This window comes from Micromys minutus (assembly GCF_963924665.1).
Source record: "Micromys minutus genome assembly, chromosome: 29".
NCBI classification, from domain to species: Eukaryota; Metazoa; Chordata; class Mammalia; order Rodentia; family Muridae; genus Micromys; species Micromys minutus.
The window spans coordinates 24,462,529-24,487,593 of record NC_137964.1 but is presented as its reverse complement, the minus strand read 5'-3'; the positions used below and the strand labels follow the sequence as shown (position 1 = coordinate 24,487,593).

At 49.0% G+C, this 25,065-nt stretch overlaps 1 protein-coding gene across 1 annotated transcript in view; it reads right to left on the bottom strand.

The window, feature by feature from the left end:
* Window positions 1-9,335: 9,335 nt before the first annotated feature.
* ABCB9 (ATP binding cassette subfamily B member 9) overlaps window positions 9,336-25,065 on the bottom strand; it is a 30,755-nt gene continuing 15,025 nt past the window's right edge. The window contains exons 7-12 of the mRNA XM_080940578.1: window positions 23,978-24,106; window positions 22,617-22,805; window positions 21,511-21,684; window positions 18,937-19,096; window positions 17,361-17,497; window positions 9,336-10,373 (exon numbers count right to left, since the gene is read on the bottom strand). Of these exons, the coding sequence (XP_080796704.1) occupies window positions 10,113-10,373; window positions 17,361-17,497; window positions 18,937-19,096; window positions 21,511-21,684; window positions 22,617-22,805; window positions 23,978-24,106 (1,050 nt within the window). The 3' untranslated portion in view covers window positions 9,336-10,112. The remainder of the gene's footprint in view (window positions 10,374-17,360; window positions 17,498-18,936; window positions 19,097-21,510; window positions 21,685-22,616; window positions 22,806-23,977; window positions 24,107-25,065) is intronic.

Below are 25,065 nucleotides of genomic sequence, written 5' to 3'. Positions count from 1 at the left end.
TGGTTAGTGACTCAGCACGGTTATCTCTAGTTCCTCAGTGTGAGGCAGCTGACCCATCATGACATGTGTGCATTGTTGATATAATATCATCATTAACGATCTGTGCTGCTAGGGTGGGGCCCCTTCTAAGCTGATGTTCCACCGCTGCACTCACTGAACCATCTTGCTGCCCCCAGTCTGGAATTCTTAACCAGCAGTTACACTGAGCATAGGTCTCCATGGAGAGCCAATTTCCACCTACAACCTTCTGTACTTTACCCTTTTTAAGCACAAAGGACATTTGCTGTCAAGCTAAGGTATGAGTTCAATCCTTCGGACCCACGTGGTGGACCCAATTCCTGGACATTGACCTCTGATACCTACATGTGCTCTTCTGCCCATACCCCACAGAACATAAAACGAGAAAAACACAATTAAGAACTGCACCTTGAAGCTGTGCAATGGTACCTGAGAATGATCCCAGCACTGCAGAAGGAGAGGCTGGATGGTTCCACAAGTTCAGGATCAGCCAGGTTTATGTAACAAGTTCCAAGCCAGCCAGATCCTGCCTAAAATAACAAAAACCATTTCTAGTTTGAGGAGTCCAGTTACTTAGGCTGTCTGAGTTTTCTTTACCCAGTTTTCTTCTATTATATTTGTTTGTTTTATTGTTTGTTTTTGAGACAGGGTCTCGTGTAGCCCAGGCTAGCCTAAAACTTCCTGTATACCTAAGAATGACCTTGAACTTCAAATCCCTTTTCTTCCACTTCCCAATACCAGGTATATACATACAACCTGGACTGGGCACTGGATATTTTCCGCTGTGCTGAGATTAAACCCAGAACTTCATGTGTGCAGGTTGAGGAGTCTCCCTCTGACATATGCCCCCCAGCCTCTCAGTTCCTAGGTCTGTCACTTAGCTATGTGATTTTTCCCCCCACAGGTTTTTAAATCCCACTGTTCTGCTTTTGGGAAAGGAAGGTTAACAGTAATGGCCTCATGAATTTGTGAGGCTAAAGGGATTGGTACAGTGTACTCACTCCCACCTAGACAATGACCAGTGAAAAGTCTTTAGGTCCATATGCTTTTTGTCATCCTCTGTCTCTTCATCTGTGTGGCAATGACCTTTGAAGCCTGGGCCTTCAGACCAGAGGAGAAAGAAAATGTGTTTTTAAAGGTTCAAAGAGGTGGGCTGGAGAGGTGGCTCAGAAGTTTAGAGCATTGGCTTCTAATCCTGAAGACTCAGTTCTCAGCACCCACGTAGTAGCCAACAAATGTTTATAACTCTGGCTCCAGAGACTCCAATGCCCTCCAAAAGCACCAGCCACACATGGAGTACACAGGGATATAGGTAGAATGCCGGTGCACATAAAATTAAAAGGTTTATTAAACAAAACTTAAAGAGAACAGTGTGAGCTTCTCAGTGCTTCTGGATTATATTTAAGATGGCTAAATGACCAGACTTATGAATGTTTCTTAAAATTAAAAAAACAAAACCCACCAAAACTGGGTATGGTGGTACACATGTTGGGTATAATCCCAACACTTGATGGGCTCAGACAGGAGGATTACTGTGAGTATGAGGCTAACCTGGGCTACAGAGTAAAACCTTAAAATACACGGAAACAAGCCAACCTCTCTCTTAGGCTGTCAGGAGAGAAAAAAGTGTGCATGTGTATGCACACTTGCAAGGGTGTGAGCATACATGTTAAGGTCAGAGGTCAGACAACCTCCAGTATCATTCTCAGGCACTGCTCAACCTTTAACATGTGTAGAACATGTTTGCATTTAGTGTGTGGGGGCAGACAGTGCGACAACACTCTATAGAGGTTAGGAGTGGGCAGTGACTTCACTCAGAGCATCTGGGTGACAACTCTGTGGAGTTGGGTCCCCCTTCATCTGTATGTGGATTCCGGGAACACCACTCAGTTCAACAGGCTTTCTTTCTATATCACAGGCCAGTTAGGGATTACTTTTTGATTGTTCTTTCATTTGTGTGTGTGTACAGTCAAAGGACAGCTTTGTAACATTAATTCTCTCTTTGCACCTTTATAGGGGGTGAGTTTTGGGGGTATTGAACTTGAATCTCTAGGTTTAGGGGGCAAACAACCTTCACCCATTGAGTCACTTCTCTGGCTTCGTGCCTAAGCATGACAGTCCTGTCCATTCTGGAACTCACTCTATAGGCCCGGTGGCTTCAAACTCAGAGATTCTCCTGCCTCTGCCTCCTGAGTGTTGGCATTAAAGGTGTGTGCCACCACCTGGCTACAGCCAGAGACAAGTGACCTCAGTGTCAGCGGTTATGTCAGTGCTAGGGAAAGTCCCATCTCTAGATGAGATATTTTTATTACTGTTTGTTTTTTGAGATAGTGTTACTATGTGGCCCAGGCTAACCTAGATCTGCCTTTTTATATAGCCCAGGCTGGCCTCCCACTCATGAGAATCCTCTAAGTGCTGGGATTATAGGTATGAACTACCCTGGCACCCATCTCTAGAATGTTCTAGAAATCCATGTCTACTTTTCATACTCCAGAGCAGTGTTTCTCAACCTGTGGGTCAAGACCCCCTTTGGGGTTGACCAACCTTTTTATAAGGGTTCACATATAGATATCCTACATATCAGATCTCTATATTACCATTCGTAACAGTAACAAAATCATACTTATGAAATAGCAATAAAAATAATTTTATGGTTGGGGTCACCACAGCATATATTAAAGGGTCATAGCATTGGAAAGGCTGAGAACCAGAGCTGTGGAGGAAGCTAAGACTCCCCAGGGTGATGACATGGTAGATGAAGCTTCCCTGTAGACAGCTCTGCTCCTGTGGGCTCAGTCAGCAGAGCCATGGAGCTGGTTTCCATTCCTACCAGGAAGTCTTCCCAAAACTCATCAAAGCGGGGTCAGTGCAGGTTCTCAGCTCTCTGCCCCTATGTCCAGGGATTATTTGAATATTCAAAACCATTCATAGAACATTATTTGCAGACATGTGTATCAGTGCTCAGGACAGCTGCTGCACAAGATTTCTTCAAGGTCTGGCTATGTAGCCCAGGCTGGCCTACTGAGATCCTCATACCTCTTCATGCCAGGTGAGGGGAGTGTTTGTTTGTTTGCTTGTTCAGTTGTTTATTTGTGTGTGTGTGTGTGTGTGTGTGCGCGTGCGCTCGCACGTGTATGTCTGCACGGCACGAGCGCCACTGTCAGGGGCAGGCCTTTACCCATTGAACAGTCTGGCAGTTCCCCCCCCCCCCAGCTTTTTAACTTAAAAAAAGATGTATTTACTTTTATTTTATGTATATGAGTGTTTTGCACGTATGTATGTATTCCCCACACACATGCCTGGTGTCCACAGAAGTCAGAAGAGGGTTCCAGATCCTTATGAACTTGAGTTACAGATGACTGCAAACTGAGCCAAAACCGGGTCCTCTGCAGGATCAGCTAGCACTCTCAAATGCTGATTCATCTCTCAAGCCCACGCCTCCTTTTAAAGTGTGTATGTATGTGTGTGTGTCTCTGTGTGGGTATGTACACATGAGCACAGTACTGTTGGAGGCCAGAGGAGGGCATCAGACCCCTTGAAGCTGGAGTTGCAGTGGTTGTAAGCCTGTAAGGCAACCAATGTGGGTGCTGGGAATCTCCGGTCCTCTGCAAGAGCAATGGCCAGCGAACCATCTATCCACTCCCTTGTTTTTATTTAGCATCACCTTCATGCTCTGTCTCCAAACTTCAGAGACAGATCCCGCCATGAGTGTGTACTCTCTCGGTTTCTGTTGTTTGGCATTTGGGATAGAACCTCATATAGCTCATGCTGGCCTCAAATGCACTGTCTATCCATACATAACCTTGAACTGTTGATCCTCTTTTCTCTGCCTCCCAAGTGCTGAGATTGTAGCTATGTATCCATCACCACACGCGGTACAGACCAAGTTAATTTATCACAACCAGAAATGTATTTAAGTGTGGTTTCAGAGGCTGAGGCGACAGCCCCCTGCTTGGTAGAAATTGCCATATGGAGAGAGCGCAGAATGCCAGAGTTGCTTTGACAGCGGACTACTGTGAAGACAGTCAACCTATTCATGAGCCCTGCACGGCTTCTCTGTGCCTGTGGTGTTGGGGATCAAATTTCTCAGACATCCATAGGGGACACGTGTAGATCACAGCAGCTCCTCAGATAATATTCTACCACAGGTCCTGTACCCTGCCTTTCTTTCAAATTCAAATGTCTGACTTAATGAATAACCACAAAGTCAATTCTTAATCAGCCAACACTTCCCACCGAGAAAGATAATGCCTGCACTATCCTGACCTGCACGTTTCCAACCCCAGACTGATAGACACATAACAGATTCCCAGTCTTTGTGGATGCAAATGTTCTCAGGCAGGGGAAGGAAGGCCTGAATCCCAACACCCTGGAGACTAAGATAGGAGGATTGTGAGTTTGGGGCTACCTTGAACTACATAGGAAGACCATGTCTTTAAAACAATACAAAACAAATTACAATTTTTAATCTTTTGTTTTTTGTTGTTTTTTTTTAAAGACAGAGTTTTTGTATAGCTTTAGCAGTTTTTAAAGTCTTACAGCATATTTCCCTGCAGTACTAGAGTTCAGCCAGGGAACTAATGAATCGAATTTACCCAACTTCTCATCCTGTGTTATTTTAACCATCACTCTGTTGTCCTGACACTGGCTCATGAGGCCTTGGGAGCCAGCCTGAGTTTTAACTCTTGGTGTCTCAGGATCTAGCAGAGCACCTGACACAAGGTGTTCTAACCACTCGGACACCTGGCACTTGGTGATTCCATTACGCATCCTCAAACTTGACCCAGTGGCCTCTGGGCAAAGCCAGCCTCTCTCTCTGCCTTTCCAGCCCTATACATGGAATAGCCTGGCAGGTCTGACCTTCAGACCTGTGCCCAGCCACCTCGCCTGAGCCTCTTCTTCTGTATATGGATGCTTTGTCTGAAGATATGTCTGTGCACCACGTGGATGCAGTGCTATCAGAGATCAGAGGAGGCATTGGATCCTCTGGAACTGGAGATGGTTTTAAGCCACAGTGTGGGAGCTGGGATTCAAACCTAGGTCTTCTAGAAGAGCAGCCAGTGCTGTTAACATCTGACTCATCATCTCTCCAGACTCACAGGATCACAAGACAATTTTCAGGAGTTGGTTCTCCCTTTCCATGTGGACTTCGGGTATCAAACTCAACTCATCAGGCTTGGCAGCAAGTAAGTGCCTTTGCCTGTCGAGCCAAATCACCAGCCCTAAATAAATAAACAAACAAGCGAGTTTTTATAGAGTATAGTGTCTTACACCTTTGGTAATTCTAGCACTCAGAGAAGGGGGGGGGAGGAAGGAGGAGGGTCTGTGAGTTCAAAGCCAGCTTAGGCTACAGAATAAGATGTAGTAGTGTATGTCTTTAATCTCAGAGCTATGGAGAGGCCAGCCTGGTCTACATAGTGAATTACAGGACAGATAGGGATACATAGTAAAACCCTGTCTCAAAAAAAAAAAAAAAAAAAAAAAAAAAAAAAAAAGCAAACAGGCTGTGTCGACAATGGCTTGTGGCTAACGTACTTATGTATGAGGACAGAGCCTCTGATGCCACATCAGTACCAGGCAGGCATGGTGACCTTGCCCGCTGTCCCAGCCTTGGAAGGAGGGGAAAGGTTCTGCTGGGCATACTGATTATATAGTCATATATGGGGCTCTGGGTTTGATTGAGACAGGATAATACACAACATCAATCTTGGGTCTCTACATGCATGTGCACACTCCCCACACATATGCAAAAACATACACACATGTGCTCATAAACAGTAAAAAAAAAAAAAAAAAAAGAAAGTTAGCTTTCAAACTTGCTCTACCTAATCGCCTCCAAGGTGCTTATACGTTAAAAAACAAGGAACAGAAAATACCAAACACTAGAGAAACAGGGAAAATCTATAACCCTTGGGCATGGAAGTTGGAATGTTTGCCCTTGTTTATTTATAGTTTTATATTTTTAGGTTTTTTTATAGTTCAGGCTGGCCTTGAACTTGAGACAGTCCTCCTGTATCAACTTATTGATTGCTGGGGTAACAGGTGTGAAGCACCCCGACCTGCTGGGAATGTAAGCTGGTGGGCTACCGTGGAGAACAGTTGAGTAGCTAAGAGTCACCCTGTGACCCCACTCGCCCAAGAGAACTGTAAACAGACATCTGTAGAAAACCACAGATGTTCAGAGCGGTACTCTCCACAATAGTCAAGGGTATCGGCAACCAGATGTCCAGTAGTGGCTGAATAGACACACAGAATGTGGTCAGCCCATACAATGGACTATTATTCAGCCATCAAAAGGAATAAAGTTCTGACACATGCTGCAATATGGAGGAACATTGGTAACATGATGCTGAGTGAGAAGCCAGTAACACAAAGACGCTTTTTAGATGATTTGTGCAAAATGTCAACATCCTGCAGCTTGAGGTTAAGTAGATTAGTGGCAACAGGGGCTGGGGTAGGATGGAGTTTTCTTCTGGGTGATGAAAATGTCCTGGAATTAGACCTTGGTGACTCCTGCCATCCCTGTGATGAGTTTTATACAGTGTGAGTTTTACTGCAACTTGAAACATCACTGAATGCATCTTAGCACGAAGGTTTGAACCCTGGAACAGAAAGACATTGGTGAAAGAGTTGATAAAACAGAAAAAAATGTTTGGAATTTTAGTGACTGAGTATGTGTTGGTCCCACAGGGATAGGTGAACCTGTGATATGAGGTGTTTGTGTGAGGGGACTGTGAAGGCTGTGAAGGATTTTGTAAGCTTAAAGTCTGTCCAAAATAACCACTTATTTCTAAATTCATTGCTAGCCTCTAAAGAAGCACTGACTCAGTCTCCAGACGGTTCTTCCACAGGACTTAGAGGCTTGGGTTTATAAACTGAGGTGCTGGAGCTGACCAAAAAGAGGAAAGAGTCCTGGGTCCATCACCTGAGAGGGATGAAGAGACTGCTGTTGGGAGAGGGTTGGGGCTGCCTGCCCACACCAGGGCCCCATGGCAGCTGCTCATGTCTTGATCTAGAGTCTGCGGGGACTAGAAGAGCAGGAAGGCCTAACACTGAGGCTGTAGTCCCTGAGTTCTGGCCAAAGATTCCTCCAGGTGTGGTTCATTTCGCCTGCTAATGGGAGACAGCGGGGCCAATCTGTGCAGAAGCAGCTGACCAGTGTCCTCGGGAGGAAGTTCTGCTGGGGGTTGGGGAGGGGGCTTCCAGTTCTCTTCCGGCTAGCTAGAGCCAAAGCAGGCTTTTCCAGGTACTCCGGGCCACCTTACTCTCTTTCTGAAGAGGCTGCTCTCCAACTTGCTGGTTTATCTTTTCCATTGTCCTCCTCACGGCAGCTCTGAGATTTAGAACTTGCCTGCCCTGAGGTTTTCTTTCAACTCTAATGCATTGTCTTTGATGGGGAGTTGGCAGGGGACTGGGGGGTGGGGAGCAGAAGCAGTTGGTTTCCACTCTACACTTGGTATTTCCAACTTAATCTGGAAACATCCGAAGCCCTACCCGCTATGAACTTTAGTCCTCTATTGTACAAATCAGACGGGTTCTGAGGTTAGCATGACCCACATTGCAGGTTTCCCTTTGTGGTGAGCTGAATGGATACCACCCAAAAGATATCCATGCCAAGTACCGGAACCTGTGACTGGACCCTAACTGAAAGGAAGGTCTTCGCAGACACGATTAAGTCAAGGCTTTCAAGGTAAGCTCACTCTAAAATACTTGGGCCACCTCAGTGTAGTGCTGGGCTCTGATAAAAGCAGAGGGAAACCTGAGCTAAGGGCACAGGAAGGCTGGTAACCACAGTGGTAGAGGCTGGAGGATGGGGACACTTAACTAAAGAACAACAGGAGTCACCAGAATTTGGAAGGGCCCATGGGAGTCTCCTCTAGGGCCCATGACACTGCGCTTTAGATGTGTGGTCTCCCAAACTATGAGTGTACATTTCTTCAGAGTGGTGTCATTTGTTTCAACAAGAGGAAACAAATGACCTGTGCCCACCCCAGAGCCCCCTTCAAGGTAAGAACATAGAGGCAGGAAGCTCTTGAAATGTATCCTCTTTTACGGTTGGGGAAACTGAGGCCCATTCCATGAAGTGGAAGAGCACCTCAGCCATCTCAGCTTCCTCTGGACCAACGCATCAGTGTGTCCTGTTGGGTCTTCACACCATTAAAGAAATCTTTACAAAATGCAGTCTCCATAGAGAGCCCAAGGCAAAGCAGGGACCCATAGACACCTGTGCCAGTTAGTGTGTATCAACTAGACACAAACCTAGATGCACCTGGTAAGACGGACTCTAAGTGAAGAATTGCTTCTGTCTGGCCAGCCTCGTGTCCTTAATATCCACCTGCGACTCCACATGTCACAAGCTCACGAGAAAGAGACCCTGTCTTAAAGCCCAAAGTGAGGCAGGTGGTGGCACACACCTTTATCCCAGCACTCAGGAGGCAGAGGCGGGAGGATCTCTCAGTTTGAGGCCATCCTGGTCTGTAGAATGAGTTCAGGACAGTCAGGACTAGATAGAAAAACCCTGTCTTGAAAAACAAAACAAAACACCCAAGCTGAATTATCCACAGGCTCTTTCTAGGCCCAGACCTCCCTTCCCACAGCGCTGAGTAGTGTTGAACTCGAGATGGGACAGATGGGGAGAGGAGCTGTGACTAGATTCTTCAACTGAGACAAAAGGTCAGGCTCTCTCTCTCCTGCTGGTGGGGCTGTGGACCAGTCTGACAAGCTCAAGATGGGGCCTTCTTCCCCTAACTTGGGGTTGGTTCGTTGAACTAAGGGAGGTGCACAAATTTTGGGTAAGTAGGTCCTACTTTTTTTTTTTTTTAAAGACTTATTTATATATGTGAGTATACTGTCACTGTCTACAGACACACCATAAGAGGGCATCAGATCCCATCACAGATGGTTGTGAGCCACCATCTGGTTGCTGGGAATTGAACTCAGGACCTCTGGAAGAGCAGTCAGTGCTCTTAACCACCAAGCCATCTCTCCAGCCTAGTTCTACTTTTTAATTCTTTGACAGAAAACACACTGGATCAAGACCCCTAGACAGTAACAGTGTTCTCTACCTCAAACTGGGTGGGTGTTGGGGCGCAAAACCAGGTGGTGTCAGATGGGCCTTATCTGCCATGGAAACCCAGGACTCCCTGGTATGCTGAGACAATTTACACACACATGAGCTCGATTCCTAGGGGTGTCAACGACATAGACAGGGGCTCCAAGACACAGCACCAAACTGCCTGTGCTGCTGTCTTCTGTGCAAGACCCAGAGAGCCAGATCCAAGGAAAGCATAGCAGGGCAAAGGTCAGAGGTAGTACACTTTATTGACCCAGATCTCCCCAAATCTGAAACCAGGACAAAGCCAGACCCTGGGCATTGCCTTGGTCCCCCTCCACCAATCTGAGAATTTGTCTTACAAACAAGGTTCCTCCGCAGAGTTGCAGGGGTGGACAGGAGGGGAAGGTGCCAGCCAGGGGAAAGGATGAAGGGTTCAAGTGCTGGGTGTAGGGCTGAGGGCACCCCAAGGCCCACCAGGCCTGGCCAGCCCCTCCTCTGCTGAGGTTCTGGTGGTTCACAGTGAGACTGGCTTTGATTGGCAGGGGGGTGATGGGCAGTGGGCCACCTCCCACTCTCTTGCCCCACCTCTGGCCTGACTCACAGAGCCGGGAGACTGGAAGGATGGAAGGCCAACCCTTGTGTCCCCGTAGGGGACAGGGAAGCTGCTTCTCTGGAGAGGCAAAGGGTAGAGCTTAGTTCTCCCCCAGGCAACCCCCCCGGGCAGTTAGAAAGGGCGGTGCACTCCTGGCTCAGAAGTCTTGAAAACATCTTGGTGAGCTTGCTCACTGCCAGTCCCAAAAAAGTGTTTTTGAAATCTAGGAGTTGGAGTGCATTGGACTGAGCAGTAAGACCCTGGTGGCTTGGTTTAAAAAGGCTGCTCTACCTTGGCAGGCCTGGAGGAGCCAGAAGGGACATGGTAGAAGGGGTAAGCCCATGGCAGCTGGTGGGTGCCTGGGGAGCAAGTGGAAGGAGGCAAGATGCAGGAAGCAAGAGTGGGACTTGGCAGGTCGTCTCCAGTGCTTCAGCCCAGAGGCCACTGTCAGGCCTTGTGTTCAGTGTTGCTGGGTGGTTCCTTGTGACCAGCTGTGTAGTCCAAGGGGTGCTCAAGCCCCAGCATCTGACGCTGCACCAGCTTGGCATAGAGGCCGCCCTGAGCCAACAGCTGCTGGTGCGTGCCCTGCTGTACCACACGACCCTTGTCCAGCACCACGATGAGGTGCGCCCGCTCTACAGTACTCAGCCGGTGTGCGATGATGAGCACTGTGTGTCTCTGCAGGTTGCCGTGGATGGCCTGCTGTATCTGCAGGGAACAGAGCAGGCTCAGAGGCTACACAGCATCACCCTCCCCGCGCCTTCTCCCATCCCCTGCGCCATCTGACACTCAGTTCTTTGGTTGTAAAATGAGGGCCAAGACTCCTCGGTTCCTGGGTTTCTATTCCAGACTGCCCAGGTGCTAACATGGGGGTACCCGAGGAATTAGAGATCTTTTACCCCTTCAACCCCAATGCCCAGGCCCAGAAAAGCAATCTACTCATTTATTTGTGCTGGCATGTGTGTGTGTATGTACGCACACGGTCTGTGTGCACATGACACTGAACATCCAACACATGTGGAGGTCAGAGGACAACCTTCGGGAACTGGTTGTCTCCTACCATGTGGTATCCTGGGACTAAACTGTCATGTTTCATATCGAGTACCTTCATCTGCTGAGCCACTCACCCACCCTGTTTTTTGAGACAGGGTCTTATGTAGCTGAGAGTGACCTTGCTCCTCCAGTCTCCTGGAGGGCTGGGGTGGTGGGTGTGCACTGCCTCTCCAGGCTCCTTAATGTTTCAGTCAGTTCTTGCTAAACAACGGCTTCCACTGCCTTCTCATCCTACTTTGGGATTGATGCAAACTTGTAGGAGTTCCTCAGTGTGGCCAGTCTGTGTGTCCTGCTTCTCAGAGCCCATAGAGCTACACTCCGAGAATAAGGCGGGGGGACTTTGTAGGTAGTGAAGTAAGGACTGCAGCGGACAGTGCACAGATGCCGAGTGCGAAGGGGGAGGACAGGGTGGGGCTGAAAGGAGAGGCGAGAACTATGAACTTTCTGCTTTGTTTAAACTTTGAAAGTCTGGGAAAATAAAACCAAATGACTTGTTACAGAAAGCCCAAATTGCCCATGAAGGCCTGAGGCTCCTGCCTTCTTCCCACCTCTACTTAACACCGACCTTTGGTTTTGAACTCAGTTCCCCAGAACTCCCCACAGCTGGCTCCTTTGCTTTCAGGACTAAGCTAAGTAGTGACTTACAACCTGGTCCTCACAGTGAGTGCCAGAGAGTACCTAATGACGCCATGACAATGCCACTGTGCTGCAGAGGAACTAGCACAGCGATCCTTGGATGCCTTCCTGAGAAGCTCAGTGTGGACGTATGCATTTCCTCTCTGAGTCAGTACCCAACATGGCGGCCGCCTTCCCTAGTGCATCTACTGACAAGGGCTCAACACATGCCTTTCCGAGACTCTTGTGACACGCATACCTCCTACGGCCACAGATGTTTCTCAAGGGCCTGAGAACATTATTCCTGAACATGACCACAGAGAGGGAGTCCCTCTCAGCATCCACCACTTCTGTTGGACACGGGAGCACACTACATGCCCACACTGCCTGCCATTCTGCACCAGTTCCATCCTCTCCTCACCTCTGTGCTGTCCCTTTAAATACCTGTTACCCCTGCACCAGGAAGAGGAAGCTCAGCAGTCTAGCTTCAGAGCACTCACTGTGTTTATGCTGGACAGTGGCTGTCCATCCCATTCCTGGTATTGAATGATTGACAGTTTTTCTCTGTAGCACAGAAACCCCAGGCTGTTTCCTTGTTTGTGACCCATCTGTGCCATGGGGACAGAGGTCTTGTTTGTCTGGTTAGCCTTTCCCTGAACCTCCAGTGTCTAGAGTGGTACCTGGGGCCTGGGACCAGGTCAGTCACCATCTGTGTAAAGAGCAGATTGACCCTGGGAGGGATGTGGCACGAACCAGCATCAAGGGCATGAGTGCTGAATGAGGATTTCGGGAGAGAGGCTGTGTCTGCAAAGGCTGGTTCACTAAGTTCTCACAGATGGCTCTAACAAAAGTGCAGTCATGTGGAGGGACTGAAATGCTGCTGGGCCAGAGCCTAATTACAACTTAAACTGGGCTAGCTTTAGCCCCTAAAGTCATTCTTTGCCCACCTGTGACTAACAGGCTGAGATTTCCATCCTTGGCTATAACCTGTATTTCCAATTTGTTCTATTACTGCTTCCATGTTGGAACATGGAATTTGGATAATCTAATCTGTATGCCTAGTCTGCGGTCACTCGTACTGGGCTCCAGGACAAGCTCTCTCACTATGAGGTGAGAGCTTCATGTGCTGAGAGTACCCAGTATGGGCTCCAAGAACCATCATCTACTTCCCCAGAGGTGTCACCTAGATGGAAGCAAGGTACTCAATGAGTGTGAGCCATTTGGCATAGTGTATCCTCAGGTGTATTGTGGGGTCCTGTCTCGGGTGATCTCAGGCCTCCCTCGGTTGGGTTCATGGCCTGTTGTTTAGCTAAGTTCCTGTGGTAGATCCTTTGAGCAGGCTTTGCTTTTAAAGTATCTGTCGTCTTTGCTGTGGAACATTTTGGTCTAGCTGTATGGTTTGGGTTTTGCTTGTATCTAGAGGTGTTTGGATACTGCCCAACTTGTTTCCAGTTTTCTACTCTTAGATGTCTGAGGACACTTGGGTATCTTTTTGGCTTTGGAATACTTCGATTTGCTGCCATTTGACTTTGATTCCTGAGTTTTGCTCAAAAAATCCTTGCTGCCTTTAGCTGAGGACTTTCTTGGAGTCTGGTAATAAAGGAAGAGGCACTTGTTCCCCACCCAGGGACAGACATACTCCATCTCTAGGTCAGAAGGAACATGACCAGCCCAGATAGGAAGACACATTTGAGCACCCAGAGTCTTGACTCTCAAGTGACAGACATGTTCATAGTAACTCCAGAGCCAGCTGGAAGAGATGGTTTCAGGGGAAAGAAGCAGTCTGTCCCCAAAGCAGAACATAAACCTGACCAAAACACATTCCAGTTCCTAGCTAGCATAGAGAGGCTTTTTAATTGTTATTTTGAGACAGGGTTTCTCTATGTAGCCCTGACTGTCCTGGAACAAGCTCTGTAGACCAGACTTGCCTTAAACTCAGAGCTCTACCTGCCTCTGCCTTCTGTATGCTGGGATTAAGGGACGTGCCACCACCTTTGGCTCCTGCAATTTTTCAGAGGAAAGGAAAAATGGGCAAAAGCTTTTTAAAAAATAATTGATTAGGAATAAGCCGTGTGGGACCCCAGTAGGGTCTATGTGATGGTTTTCAGACTTCAAACTTGGAACCACAATCACCTGGCTTTCTGGTTACCTCAAGGGGAACGTTTAACATTCCTAAACTGGATTTTTTTTTTTCATGCAAAATAATCATGAACAGGCAGCCTGCTTAACAAAATCATCTAAGAAAGGAAAGAATCTGCTAACTCACAAAAGTTAGTAATATGTGAATTAAAAGGCTATAGAGTTAATAAAAATTAACTTTAGGGGGCTGCAGAAATGGCTCAGTGGTGAAGAGCGATTGTTGCTTTTATGGAGGAGCAAGAGTTTGATTCCCAGCCCCACGTGGTGGCTCACACCATCTGTGACTTCAGTTCCAGGAACCCGATGCCATCTTCTGACCTCAGTGCACACCAGGCATGCACACGGTACAAGATATACACGAAGGCAAAATGCACACAGAAAAATAAAACTAGTTTTTTTTTTTAATATTGAGGTTATAAGAGAACTAAGGGTGAACCCTGAGACTGACCCCCACTTTACCTAACAGAGCAAAATTCTTCAAAGGAAATTATTATGGCCTGTATTTTAAACAGCTAGAGAGAACAGGGAGGCTGCATGCTGGGTTAGATACTGGGGCGTATATCTTACAGTCTCACCTGGAGCAGCTTTCTCCTCATCCCCGTGCTTAAACCTATGTTCAAGTCTTCATAGACCAGCCCCTCCTAAGTTTCCATCAGAACAGATCAGCTTGGCGTGAGCTAGTGTCCCTAAAGCTCAGGAAACTCATGCACTACAGGAGCTACACAGGGACCTTCCCTGCTGGTGAGTGTCCCTGTCTGTGTTGCTTCTGGTCACCCCTTCGAGAGAGACCTGCCCCTTACCTTGGGATCCTTAGCTGTTTTTTCTGATCTAGGGCCTCTAGGGAAGCCGGATGGGAAAGCAGCAGTCATGAGCAAGGCTGGCTGTAAAGGCTGCAGGGTCTGTCGGGCCTGGGTTGTCAGCCATGTGCATCCCAGGCAGGGAACTGACTCCGAGACACCAGTTCTTCCCTCCTTCTCTTAGGTACAGACACCAGGCTGGCATCTCTCCCTCAGCTGCTTTGCTCTTACAAAGTCGTATTGCTTTTCTGTCTCCCTGATGAACTTTGTGCCACTAAGACGTTCTCACACCTTTTTTTTTTCTCTCCTGAGGCAGGGTTTCTCTATGTAGCCCTGGCTATCCTGGAACTCACCTTGTAGTCCAGGCTGGCCTTGAACTTCACCTACCTCTGCCTCTGAGTGCTGGGATGTATGCCATTATAGCCCACTTTTTAACTTTAAATTATCTATGTGGAGTCTAAAAATGGCATCATATCCCCTGGTGCTAGAGTTGTGGGTCCTGGGAACCGAGTTCTGGTCCTCTGTAAACACAACAGACTTTAACCACTGAGCCATCTCTCCAGCCCTTGTGTTTTTATTTTTAAAGACAAAGTAATTTAAAATACTTAACATAGTATTTATAACTAATAAATATACTATTTTTCTGGGTTTTCATTTAAAATCATCTCACTAAAACGTTTCTAGTTAGAGGTGGTGGTGTATGCCTTTAGTCCAAGGACTCTGGGAGCAGGTGGAACTCTGAGTTGAGGACCAGCCTGATCTACATAGTGAGAACCTGTGTCTAACAATTTTTCAGAAATAATGATGGTAAATGACAGGTTATCCCTATGTGACTCTGGTTATCTTAAAAGGAAACAAAGTATCTTCCTAGGTCTGTGTCTGTGCAGAATGTGTGCTGCCCACAGAAGAGAGCCCTGTCTGATTCTCCTGGAAATGGACTTGCATAGGGTTGTGAGCCACCTCCTGGGTGCTGGGAATCAAACCCCAAGTCCTCTGGAAGAACACCAGCCTGGCTCATAATCAACTATAATGAGATCTGGTGCTGTCTTCTGGCCTGCTGTATACATAATAGATAAAGTGTGTCAGATTTAACATTTTCTTATTAAGAAAAATCTATAGCTGGGTGTGGTGGTGCACACCTTTTAATCCTGGGAGTAGGGTGAATTTGCATTTGAGGTCAACCAGGGCTACCTGTCTCAAAACAAAGTCCAGCCAATTAAATCAATAGAAACAATAATCTAAACACTGTAAGTGGCCCTATCACAAGCTCAGATGTACCTTGAACTCACTTCACTCCAGCTAGAGACACTAAGAGCCTTGGGTTAACTCTCCTTACAGAACACACACCTTCTATAGCAACATGCAGGAAGTTTATCCCACAGGTGCTAGTGTTTCTGGATTAAATAGTACGATTTATCGGGACCTAATTTAAACAGTACTTGTATTTGCTAATGAGAAGGAAATAGACAATAAATACTACAGTGATTCCCTGTCAGATCCCCACTTCCATTAAAGTAAAAAGAGCCATCGGCTCTGCAAAGGCTCTGATGCCCTAACAGGGCTGAGCCTTGCTTCCATTGCTGTTCCAGTCAGCACATGCTGAGGTAGTCAGGGGATCTGGAGTCTCAGCTAATTTCTTCCATGATGTGGTTTTCTATGTACATGTCCACAGTAAATCTGGTATGCTGCCAATAAAGCAGACCAAGTAGTGTCCACAGGCAAGAGGTGCGGTGTGAGTCACAGATAGTCTCCCTAGAGTCCTGTCAGCTCTTTCCTGTGAGGTTACAGCTGTGCTACCAAGCTGGCTAAAATTAAAGATGCATACATCTACGAAGACAGTCCAGAGAGTACCAGTAAGTATAAACATAGGGGACCTGGGAGTCTGCTTCTTTAAACAATAAGAAGATTTTGTTGCTTCAAATGCTTTTTTCTTCACTGTTAACCTCACTGCATTAAACCAATGGCATTCTTTCTTCTTTCTTTTTTTTTTTTTTTTTTTTTTTTTTTTTTGCCTCAAACTCAAGAGATCCACCTGCCTCTGCCTCCCAAGCGCTGGGGTCAAAGGTGAGCATCACCACTGCCTGCCTTCCTTATTACTTAACAGTTCTGCTGCATGTAAACGCTACCAGATGGAGAGGCAACACCGAAGTTAGTAGTTTCACTATGATGGAGTGTCTTCCGATTACAGCCTCACCAGCCTTCCCTTTGTGAGAGACGTTATAAAAATTTGACAGTCTGTGCTCCCACATGCACAAATGTCATGCCTAGTCCACAAGGAACTGCAACTAAGAATTTCTGGAAATCAGTTTGTGTGTCTGATTAGAGATACGGCGATACCTCAGGAATTTCAACCATCTAAGGTCATTCTTGCCGACTCTGTCAGACTTAACAAGCTGTGACTAACAAAACCCTTTTGGAGTGGGTCAAGTTAGCTGACCCTAGCTTCCACCAACCCAAAAGCTGAGAGTGCCATCGGACTTCAAGTGAGGCCTGTGACGGAGCTCCCCCGCCTTGCTGGAACCGCCCGGCACCCCATCAGCCTATCTGAAAAGGGTCTTAATGCGTGACTTCTGTTGTTCTGTTACCATGGAAACTTCATGACGATGGAAAGTGCTTCCACATTGGTCATGGAACTGGGATAACCTGAGTCTGTTCCTGAACACAGACTCTCTAATCTGGCTCGAGAATAAACTATGTGTTCTCTCCTTGTGGTGAGAGCTATGTTTCACACCAGCACCATCCGCTTTACCACTGGAAACTAGGCTTACGGGAAGAGCTGAGAGCCATGCTGTAGTTTCAGGGGGGGTGGTATTTGAACAAGGCCTGGGGTTTGAATTTGGACTGAAAAACAAAAGAAAAATCGGTAGAGGAAGGAGGGATAAACTCAGGAATATGCTGCAGGGTGAGGCTCCTCATCAGGTCCTCTGGTCTGGCACCTAGTTTACCCATGTCACTGGCTGTAGCTCTGCTTAGAGCTGGGTGTCCAGGCCCCAAAGTGTCTGTGCCCAGAACTCCCTGCTTCCCTTTTGTGGCCACCACTCAGCCTGGCGTGCTGCCACAGCTTCCTCCAGCATCTGCTGCCTCCACTTACCAGGTACTCACTCTCTGCATCCAGGGCACTGGTGGCTTCATCCAGGATGAGCACAGGAGGGTTCCGCACCAGTGCTCGTGCCATGGCCACCCGTTGCTTCTGGCCACCTGACAGCTGGGCTCCCTTTTCCCCAGTCTCTGTGAGGAGACACAGGGTGAGTTGTCAGGGGGCCTCTCCTGTTCACCTGGGCACCAGTTGTGCAGACATTTCTGAGGGTCCCTGCTGCAACCAAGCCCAAAGGGCAGCTCGGAAAGAGATGCCCGGATTAGCTCTTCACACAAAGGGATGGCACGCTGTGGATCATCCCGTGTGTGAAGATGCCTGAGCATATGACCGTGCACTGCAGGCTGTTTGTTGCAAGGCTGCTGAGAAACATCCACTTTCCCGGACTGGGCAACTCCACTGTGATGTTCTGCCCTGACACTCTGCTGGGCAGTGACAGACTGTCACCATCACGGTGTACAACCTTCTGTCAGCAAGCCTGTGAGGGAATATCCTCAAAGTCAGCTCTCTCCCACAGAGGCCCAGAGGGGGTGTTGGGTGTGATTAGCAATCTCATTACAAGACAAATACTACTAAGAACAACCCAAATGTCTGTCCATATGAAACAGAGTCAGCAAATCACTATAAAAGCCTAAAAACACTTATGCAGGTAAAGAGGAGGCAGGGCAGGTCCTTGAGCCAATACGATAGGTCACTAAGGTGTGCTCAAGACAAAGGCAAGGCACAGAATTAGAGCCGAGCTTTTTCTATGAAAAGGAAGAATAAAAAGTTAATTTTACATAACGAGCTCCAGTAAAAGACCAGAGCCGTGGTGCAGGCTCAAGGCTAACCTGGGCTACACTGTAAGACTACGTCTGAAAATAACATCCCAAGAAAGGGTTGGAAGACATCTTAACTGGGAAAGGCACTTTCTGCACCAGCAGCAAGTGGACCGCCTCTCGAAAGCTGTCCTCACACAAAAGAAGCCTGTAAGTGGCCCTAGTGACTAATACTTCACACACATATAGCCTGTTGAGACAGGGCCTGGCCTCCCCATGAGCCCTTGTCTAGCTTAGAACTTGTAGCAGTCTCCCTGCACCACCATGTGTAGCTAAACATTGGTTAAAAAATGATTTTATGCATTGGTGCTTTGCCTGACTCTGCCACATGCCCGGTGCCCCTGGAGGCCAGAAGGCACGGTTTTCCTGTCTGTAACACACACACAGCTGTGAGCCACCGTGTAGGCACTAGGATCGAACCCTGGTCTGGAAGAACAGCAGTGCCCTTAAGCCACTCAGTTCTTGTTTCGGGGACAAGGTCTCACTATGTAGCCCTGGCTGGCTTGAAACTCACTCTGTAGACCAGGCTAGCCTTGAACTCGAATATTTCTGTACCATCATGCCTGGTGGTGTACGTGATCTTTATCAAATGTTCAAGATTGATGGAGGAGGAGGTGGTGCCACACTGTGATCAACCAGATGCCATTGAGGCTAAATCACAACGTTACTGTGATGGAGATTTCATGTCCACGGAAGAAAATGGTATGATGGGGCCAGGGTGCATCGGTCCCTAACTCAAAGTTGTCTCCTGGTACCTGTGCTGTACCCATCCTGCAGCTCCATGATGAAGCCATGGGCGTTGGCCTTCTGTGCAGCCTCCACCACCATCTCGAAGGGCACGGTAGGCAGACCATAGGAGATGTTGTCTGTGATGGAGCGGGCGAACAGCACTGGCTCCTGGCTTACCAGCGAGATCTGTTGGGGGGAATCGGGGAGCAAGGTGACTCGGAGAGTCTGTCATGAACCCACCAGCTGTCACGGGAGTCTCCCAAGCACCGCCTGGCTGACGCCAGGAGTCTCAGGTCTGAAATCTGATCTGCAGGGCTGGCTGCGTTCAGCTGTGTCTCTTCCTTCCTAGTAGGGGCCCTGGGTACCCGGACCATTCTAGACTTCGGGCCTCCCAGACTGACAATCTGGAGCCAGCAATCTTGTTGCTCTGAGCTAAGCCAAGATTCCCCCTGACCACAGGGCAGAGGTGGAATGTGGCTTTGTGACTTTGCCAGGGTGCATGACAGAAGGCCTCCCGGGCAGCTGCTCTTATTCAGTCTAACTCCCTCCCCCCCTTTTAGAGACAAGGTCTTATTCTGCCATCCAACTCAGTATACAGCTCAGGCTGACTTGAAATCCTGACAACCCTCCTGGCTGAGCCTCAAGAGTTGCGGTGAGTGTCCAGCCTCCACAGCGGACTGGACAGTGTTGTTCCGTGATTTGGGTTAGGAATCGGATTCACAAAAAAAGCTGTGGGGGCTGATGGGATGGCCCAGTGGGTGAAGGGCAGGCCACTGAGGACCCATATAGAAGAAGAGCACCAATTCCTACTAATTGTCCTGATCTCCACATACCATGGTCATGTATGTACCCACACATACAACACCAATGTTAGGGAGCACGCCGTAATACTGGGAAGTGAGTGAAAACAACCTAGCTACCCACAAGCTGGGAATGCGTTAACTCGGCAGCTGATGCAGTGATACACAGATCTACAGAATGCTTTTATAGTCAGACACCATTGCATAAAGACAGAAAATAAGCTGGCAAGGAATTCCCTAAGAACCCCGAGATAGACCTGGAGAGGCAAGGTGGGGGGAACTCTCCTGTCTTCGTTATTAAATGCATTAGCGGGCTAGGGGGGTGCCCTGGCATTAAAGCACTTGCTGAACAAATCGGAGGACCCAGGTTCAGCTCAGCAAGCCCACACTGGTAGGCATGGCGGCCTGCCTCCGACTCCGGCTTCAGGGCTGGCTAGTGAGAGGAACAGCAGCCATGGAGGGCTTCACGGAGAAATCCCGCCTCCATTTATGAGGTGAAAGTGATCTGGTGCGACTCTAGACCTCTCCACACACACACCCTCACACCTATGCATGCACACCTATAAACATACATGCCACATATGTGAACATGTACACATACACACAGAAAATGAAAAAGAAAAAAATCACTTAAATATGAGAGAAATCACCAAATCTAGGCTACAGTCTGGCACTTGACTGTTTTATCTTGCAGTAATTTTTAAAATGTCAAGGAGACAGTATTCCCCAGAGGAGAGCCGGGTGATTGATAAGCAGATAAGTGGGCCTGATGTCTTTCACCAGAAAGAAGTGCGAAAGGCCGCAGGAAACTGCTTCCTCACACTGACACAGGCTAAGCCGAGGACTGATGCCAAGTGGGACTCAGCCGCTCACATCTGCAGCTCTGCCCAGGGCTCTTCTGCAGCCCCGTGTGTCACACACCTCCTCAGCCACCCGCCAGCAGCCCCGTGTGTCACACAACTCCTCAGCCACCCGCCACCCATCTCTGCTTATATACATTCCCTGCAGGGGGACTTTCCAGCCTGTGGGTCCTGCCACATCGAGACTAGAGCTCAGCTAGCCCAGTGTAGATCACTCATCTAACACGGAAGGCCTGAGATACCGCTCTGATAATGCACGGTGCACATTAGCTTAGATGTGCACATCTGCTCTCTCTCCCTCTCTCTCCCTCTCTCCCTCTCTCTCACACACACACACACACTTGCAGTGAATGGCTCTCCTGGACACCTGTACAGGCCCCTCTGTATGTCAGTCAGCACAGGATCAACTTTTTCTTCTTTTAAAGAAAAAAAATTAAATCATAGTTTGTATTGTGTGTGTGTGTTATTTTAAAAGGACATTTAGTTAGAAACAGGAGCGAGAGAGGGTAACGAGGGTAAATATCGCCAAGACACTCTATACACGATCCTTGCCAGAGTAAGAATTACGGTATAGTGAAAGTCTGCTGAGGAAAACATTACTCAAGAAGGAAACCAAGGCCTCTGTGTGCCCAGCACTTCAGTACCTGCAGGTGAGGAGGCTGTGGGAACAGGAGGGACATTGTGCACTTTAAATCTGCCTGGAGGAAGCAAAGCCAGGAGGTCTGAGTATGTCCAGGTGGTAAAATTAGTACCAATCAAGGACACGGTTGTCACTCAGGCGGGGTTGGCTTTACCTCTAAGAGAGGAGAGAGAGCATTAATGGCTTGTGGAATGCAGAACATTCTGCATGGGGAGGTCACATCAGTGACAGACCCTTCTTTGCATCGGTGTCATGGCTCACAAGAAAGGGAAGGGTGGGGGTCCGGCATGTGGCACTCACCACGCGGTGCAGGTACTTGTGGTCGTAGGCGCCGATGGGCTTGCCGTCCAGCAACACGCGGCCGCCCTGCAGTGGGTAGAAGTTCTCCAGGATGTTCACACAGGAGCTCTTTCCGCTGCCCGAGGGCCCCACCAGAGCTGTCACCTTGCCTGGGGACAGGCTGAAGGAGACATTCTGCAGGGAGAGAAACACAAGATGTTTGAGTCTCAGAGGCAAGAGGATGTCCCCTGCCTGCCCTGTGTGGTGCTGCTGGCCTCTGAAGTCCTAGGATACCAGGACTGGGGCACTTCGAACATGCGTGTTTCCTCTGAGGTACTGGGGATTGAACCCAACACCATGTGCATGCTGACCAAGAGCTTAACCACTGAGCTACATCCCATATACCCAGCCCATCTAGAGCTTACTAGCTAGCATTTAAGTCCTGACAATCCTCCTGCTGTCGACTCCCAAAAGGTGGGAAAAATAGCTCAGCTCTTTTCACTGACTGGCCTGGCCCTCGACGCTGTGCAGCCAGGAGGCAAGGATCCGGGTGGGGTGTCTTAAACTTGTGGTCCTCCTGCCCCGGGCCACTCCAGCAGATGGGATGACAAGCCTGAGCTACCAGGACCGGCTTGGTGGCTCCTTTATATTTGCAGTCTCCTTGATCTGGAGTGTTTTCTGTAGAGTCCCCTGTCCAGCTCCTGCACCCTGGCTAAAGGTCACCTCTGAGGAGAGGCTCTGCTTGGCTGTTGCCACCTCTCCCTCAACAGAAGCCGGATCCACTACTCCAGTGCTTCTGCAGGGGTAGGGCATGCAAATTACAGATTCTATTTACACCAATTGCAGCACAGCTTTAGTTCACCAATCCAGCTTCTTGTCAAGTTACTAAAGAAGCCCTGCCCCCACCCCAGCCATCCCACACAATCCTTCCTTGGGTACTTGGGGCGGAAGCTGGGCCTGGTGCCAGCTAGGCAAGTACTCGGCTTGCTCCACACCGGCCCCCCTCCAGCAGGCCTTACTGGAGGGCTCAGGGTCAGCTTCTCAGTGGAGCCCTTGCCTCTCTTGCTCCTGGCCACACAACCAAGATGTGGGAAGGATGCTTCTGACAGACCTCATGCGGCCCTTACCTGTAGGACCTGCGTGTGGGGCCGAGTGCGGTAGGTGAAGGTTACATTCTCAAAGTCCACCCTGCCCTCGAGATGGTCAGGGGCCAAGCTTCCGTCATGCACCATGGTTGGCTGCCGGTCAATGAACTCGAACACCTTCTCAGCAGCCCCCACTCCCTGCATCAGGCCACTGTAGACGGAGCCCACGGACTGCAGGAGAGACACACATCCTAGTCCCACAGCAAATTCCTGACACCTACCACTGATGGGGTGTGGGTCAGAGCTGCAGCTTTGAGGAGAGTCAGGGAACCCCCAGATGCCACCTGCTGGTGCAGCAAACAGTGGTCATGAAGAAAACAAAGGTGGGAAGAAAAAGCAATGACACTGTGTCTGGGCATTAGGAGCCAGGGCCGAGGTTGGACCCACAAATTCTACTAAGACCCTGCAGAGGATATGTGTGGTGAGCAGGGCAGAGCAGGCATCCAGTCTTTCCTCTGGCTGCCACGGCACGTTCTAAATTCTCCTTTCTTTTGTAAAGCCAAGATCTCACGATGTAGTCCTGGAACTCAGTATGTAAAGCAGGCTGGCCATGAACTCACAGAGGTCTGCCAGCCTCTGCCTCCCAAGAGCTGGTATTAAAAGCATGTGACAACCTGGCAATTGTTTTTTCTTGGCCTCAGGTAGCCCATCCGGACTGTTTAAAACAACTCAGTATGTAGTTGATGATCTTGTGAGACAGGACTTTATCATGTGACCACGCTGACCTAAAACTCAAGAGATCCAATGGCCTCCGCTTCTGGGGTTAGAGGTGTGCCTAATGCCCCACTAGGTGTTGGGAAGGGGAAGGAAGTCCACAAAAGGCAAGGCGATGTGGTCAGCACAGACCCTTGGAAACATCTCCGTTGCAGTGTTGGGGACTCTGACTTGATGCCAAGCAGCCAGCTGTTAGTTCCCTGCTCTGTCTCCCAAGGCAGAGGCCCCAGGCCCACCCTCCTGCTCCCACGTCCCCAGTGCTGTGCTGGAGGCCCAAGGCAGCATGCCTGGTTGCGCAGGGGATGGAGCCCAGATTCTCTCATGCTCAGCAAGCGCTCTGCCAAGGGAGCCAACCTCAGGCCTAATTTAATCATTTAAATGGGTCTTAATGGATACTCTGTATACATTTTCTGTGGCTACAAACACACCCAATAGAAACATGAACCAAAACAGCAGCCATCCTGAGTACTTTTAAGCAACCTAGAGGTTGGTGTATTTAAGTTCGAAGACGGCTCTTAATGCCATCGTACATGTGTTCTGTCTGGCTAAAACATATGCCCACCCACCAGAAACCGGAACCTGCTCTCACCTGCCCAACCGTCGCCCTCCCTCCCACGGCTGCCCCTCACCTCCATGCAGTCTCCCAGGACAAACTCGTAGATGATGAAGGCGATGAGGTTGCCGCTGCTCATCTGCCCTGAGATGACGAGGTGGCCCCCGTAGTAGAGGATGCTGACCTGGACCACCAGGAGTGTGAGCTGCACAGGACAAGGGCGTGGCATATGCTTCCGGGCCTTAGCCAGACCTGGGCCCCTACCCTCTACTCTGTCCCCCAACTCTGTCCCTCTGTAAGACCAGGGAAACAGGAGAGTAGATTAAGGAGAAGACCTCAGGTCACTGGGCTTGGTGACAGGGTCTTTTCTCACTAAAGCATCTCACTGGGTGCTGGAGTGCAGGCAGCCTTAGAAGCTCCGAACACCCTGCCACCAACGGAAACTTCATGGCCCCATCTGTCACTCACACCCCCTCCCCCAGCAGCTCCTTACAAAGGCCCCTAGCTGGAGCAGGCTGTGGTCTTGGCAGCAGAACAAGGCTTTCTTTGTAAGGCCCTGGCTGGCACATGCCACCTTCAAGTTCCTCTGCTGGGCCAGGCAGGGCTATTTGTTCTCATTGCAAAGAGCATGGCTCAGAGAGGTTGGTACACCAAGAAGGTCACACAGCAGCCAGTCAGAACAGAATAGAGAGGCCTTTTTGTTCCTTTAAGTAGGCTCCTAAAGTAGGACAGTATCTTGGGGACCTCCTGCTGTGTTTTTTTTTGGGGGTGGGGTCTGAGAGATGAGACAACCCACAACCTTCCCAGGATCCTCACCCCAAGCCAGAGTGAAGTCAGCATCTGGACAAGTATCCTTGTGCATGGCAGAAGGTGCCCGCTGTGTAGGTGACAGAGGCTTGGCAGGCATTTTTAGGGTTTGTGTCTCTGGTGGTGGCACCTGAGTGACCCTTGTCTCCTGGCTCCAGTCCCCTCTAGCTACTTCCTCCCATGAAACCCTGTATCTCCCTGACCCGCCACTCCCAGGCCAGCCAAGCTCCGAGCTCCTAGACACCCCAAGTTCTCTCCTTTCTCTAGGGAGGGTAAGGCTTAGGTTAGACCTTACTTACGCTGCCACTTTGTAGGGGGAACAGAGGCCTCTGAAGGAAGGGCACTGTGGTCTTTCCA